The 3,576-nt window shown below is 39.7% G+C and overlaps 1 protein-coding gene across 1 annotated transcript in view; it reads right to left on the bottom strand.

The window, feature by feature from the left end:
* The window catches only part of LOC108793133 (anoctamin-3-like), a 110,241-nt gene extending 107,689 nt beyond the window's left edge, over positions 1-2,552 (bottom strand). Inside the window, exon 1 of the mRNA XM_018564089.1 lies at positions 2,394-2,552. Within this exon, the coding sequence (XP_018419591.1) occupies positions 2,394-2,546 (153 nt within the window). The 5' untranslated portion in view covers positions 2,547-2,552. The remainder of the gene's footprint in view (positions 1-2,393) is intronic.
* Positions 2,553-3,576: the final 1,024 nt, after the last annotated feature.

Here is a 3,576-nt window from a genome sequence, read left to right as displayed (position 1 = left end):
CAAAAGAAAGCTCTATCTGTCCCCAAAAAAAGGTATAAAATACATCTCAGTACAGCGCTGCATGACGGAATAAATGTCAGTCAAAGTACCGCAGCGCTGAATACTGAAAAATGGCCTGGATAGGAAGGGGGTTTAACACCGCGGATGTCAACTGGTTAATATGGCGCAGGTTGATGTCCCTGAGCAAGGAAAATCCTACAGAGATATTTAACTTCCTTAATAGAATTTTAGGTATACATAGTCCTCTAAGATTACGTTTGAGTTCATCAACTGTCTTGTTGCGGTTTTCATTAAAGTGCATTGGAAGAATGTTGATGCCTGTAGCAGATATCCATTATCTGCTATGAGAACACCTATTACCAAACAACTACTCGAACTAATGGAGCCATCATCTAATCAAGTGACAAAAGGACTGTGACAGCAGAAAATCTTGTCATAGCTTTATCCACATTAATGGAGCATTTGCGTACAGCACATTGGTTATACAAGACCTAACGTCTGCAGCCTGCATCTGGATATGTTACAGCATCATGCTACCTGGTACTGGAATGCTAAGAAGACAACTGATAAATGGAGAAGAGCTCAGTGATTGCCTGCATGGAGAGGTGGCAATCTGGACAACCATAGAGGCTGCTTTTTAGTCTCTAAGTAAAACTAATATTGATATTTTAGGCAGATATAAGATGAAATAATTTGATATGTATTCTGTATCTGTAGAAATATTTATATGCATTATTAAAGGAGTTTTCTGTATTATAAGGGCCCATTTACACTACAGTATGTACGGCCCCGTGCCCCTGTGCTGACAGGTAGTATGCTGACAGGAGGAACATACTTCAGCAGGTTGAAGACTCAGCATACCACCTCTGTAGAATCAGCATGTTGGGGATGTGATTTTAACTGAGCTGTGCAGTGGACATTGATCAGGCTGTGCTGTTTGGATAACAAGATTGGCCTCACAGAATTGCAAATCATTTGGCAAGCATTAAAGTTCCCATATCACTATTTCAACTATCTATAGAGTTACTTGCCTGGAGTTCAGCTTTACATGAAAACATTTAAAGAAGTTCTCCAGGCAGAAGTGGTCTTAACCCTTGCACTGGGGCTACCCTCACACTGCAAGGGTTAAGTGCTCATTTTTGTCTTGGTGCTAGAAAAAATTTACTTAGCTGAACCACTGGGCCGCTTGCTTGCTTCTCCGGTCACTGAAGTCTGCTTCCTTCTCCTCTGCAGCTTTGGAATGTTCCTTAGCATCCTCACATCTATGATTTATGGAACCTTCGACCGCTGCAGTGGAGGGGGAGAGAGGCTGGATGAAATGGTCCAAGAACAAGCTGGCTTGTTCAACCCAGTGAGTATAACTTTTTTTTTTAACCTAGACAAAAACAAACACTTAACCCTTGCAGTGCGGGAGTAGCCCCACTTCATGGGTTTATACAATTTTCCCCAGAGTTGTTATTTAAAAGTAAAGGAATCACATCTAAGTATTTGTGTACCATTTTGGAAATGTCCCTTTCCTTCCTGCTGCAGAGATGCAACAGGAAGTGAGAGCAAATCTCCTAAATGAGTTAAATCCCCTCTTAGACAGTTGTTCTCGGAACAACTGTCCCAGTTGGATATCTTTTGTTGTAGGGGTAACTCTAAAATGTTGGATTTACCCCCACTTTCTGTGTCGATGACAAAAAGCATCAGGACACACATAAGGATGAATTACAGACAACAACAAAGTTTGACAGAGGGTCAAACCCTTCCCCATGCCCCCCAAAACTAAAAAAAAATATAAAATAATTGCCCAGTGATACACTCCAACAGACCAACATGTAACAAGTTATAGAAGTTTATTGTTAGACTTGTTGTATATAAGTATTTATTTCCTATGCTCCTCAGCTCCATCTAGAGGCCATAATGTATTATCACAACACACTACATTCAAACTGGGGAAAATATATTAGAACATTCGTTTTTTGCAATATTTACCCCAAAATGTTCACAGATATGCCCAGGGTGAAGGGCCTGTGCATTGTTTATAATTCGACCCCTTTATGATCTTTTACTGATTAGGTTATTTAGTCATTTGAATAAAGTAGATTAGATTTCCTAGTATGTGCTGCGAGATAAAGTGCTTCTTGTTGCTAGACACCAGGCACTCTAGTGATTATAAAACATCCGCCACAGCAACTGGGAGAATCGCAGTCAGCTGAAATTGATTTAATGTTAAGGACTAAAAGCAGGCACACAGCCTCCCCATTAATATTTTAATTGACGGCACGTAGAGGAAAACAACCAGCTATATAAAAAATAATGGTGACGAGGGGAGAGGAGATGAAGAAATTCATTACCAGTGTTTCCAGTTCAGTATTTTAGGCTGGAGACATTTTATGACATAGACTTACTTCTCGCTCCAACATTAACCCCTCGGCTCTCAGGTTCTTCTCGAAGGTGCTTCGTTTTTCAATCTGCAGACTTGACTTCTTGTATACCAAGATGTAATCAATGCGTTTGATGCCATCTTTAAAAAACAGTCCAAGGGAGGCTACTGAATTCATTTCATTCTGGAAGAGTAAAGAAACACACAGAAGGTATAATTCATTTAAAATTCATATTCAGTAATCATGGAACATGGGCTTATTTTGACTTTCACAAGGCACGTTAGGAAATCTCTGCAAGGAGCTTTCTGTGCCAAAAGCAAGTGTGAATAAAAAAGTGCCCCTAACTATAAAGTAGACTAAAGTCGGCCATACACCTATAGATTATATGCAGATTTTCTATGGTCAGATGGAAAAAGTGCAACAGACTCCTCCTACCTCGCTAAACTGTGTGGATGGAGGAATCTCCCACTGGGCCAAGCTTCAGTATCTTGCTAGTTGGCCCCCATTTATAAATGATTATGTACATTTGTTCTGTGCAAATAAAGGCAAAAGCAAATATTAGTAAATTTTCTTTCCAGGTTGAATATAATACCAGGTAAATAACACATTTTGGCCACTAGATGGAGCTGAGGAGCATATGATTTTTTTTCTATGCTCCCCTGCTCCATCTAGTGACCATAATGTGGTATTTACCTGGTATTATATTTAACCTAGAAAGAAAATATGCTAATTACATTTGTTTTGCCTTTATTCTTACATCAGGAATGTACATGTAATTTTACAGGTGCATTGGCTCTGTGAATTGTTTATAAACACACCCCTTAAAGTATATGTAAAACCAAAAATTAGTTTTGAAAAAAGTAGGGAAAAAACCCTGTGAAGTTATTTTTTTTTACTCCCCGTGTTCTGCTGGGAAGATTTGCCTTCACCTTCTGTGCTGGAAACACAACAGGAAATGAGAGGAAATCTCTCCAAAGTGAAAGGTATTCCCTGAGAGTTGTTACAGGAACCAGCGTCCCCACTTGGAGGATTCTTCCACACCGCGGGCGCTGGTGAGAACTCAAAACTTTTGGATTACCCCCTCAATTCTGTCTCAGTGAAAATGATCACTAGGGCAAATACAAAGGCAAACCTCTCCAATAGGACACAGACAGCAATCATGTAAAAAAAGACTGCAGATGCACCAGGCAGTTTACATTCAATTTTC

This window comes from Nanorana parkeri, unplaced genomic scaffold (genome assembly GCF_000935625.1).
Source record: "Nanorana parkeri isolate BGI_ZX_2015 unplaced genomic scaffold, ASM93562v1 scaffold724, whole genome shotgun sequence".
In the NCBI taxonomy this organism is placed as follows: domain Eukaryota; kingdom Metazoa; phylum Chordata; class Amphibia; order Anura; family Dicroglossidae; genus Nanorana; species Nanorana parkeri.
This window is presented reverse-complemented; position numbering and strand designations above follow the sequence as displayed.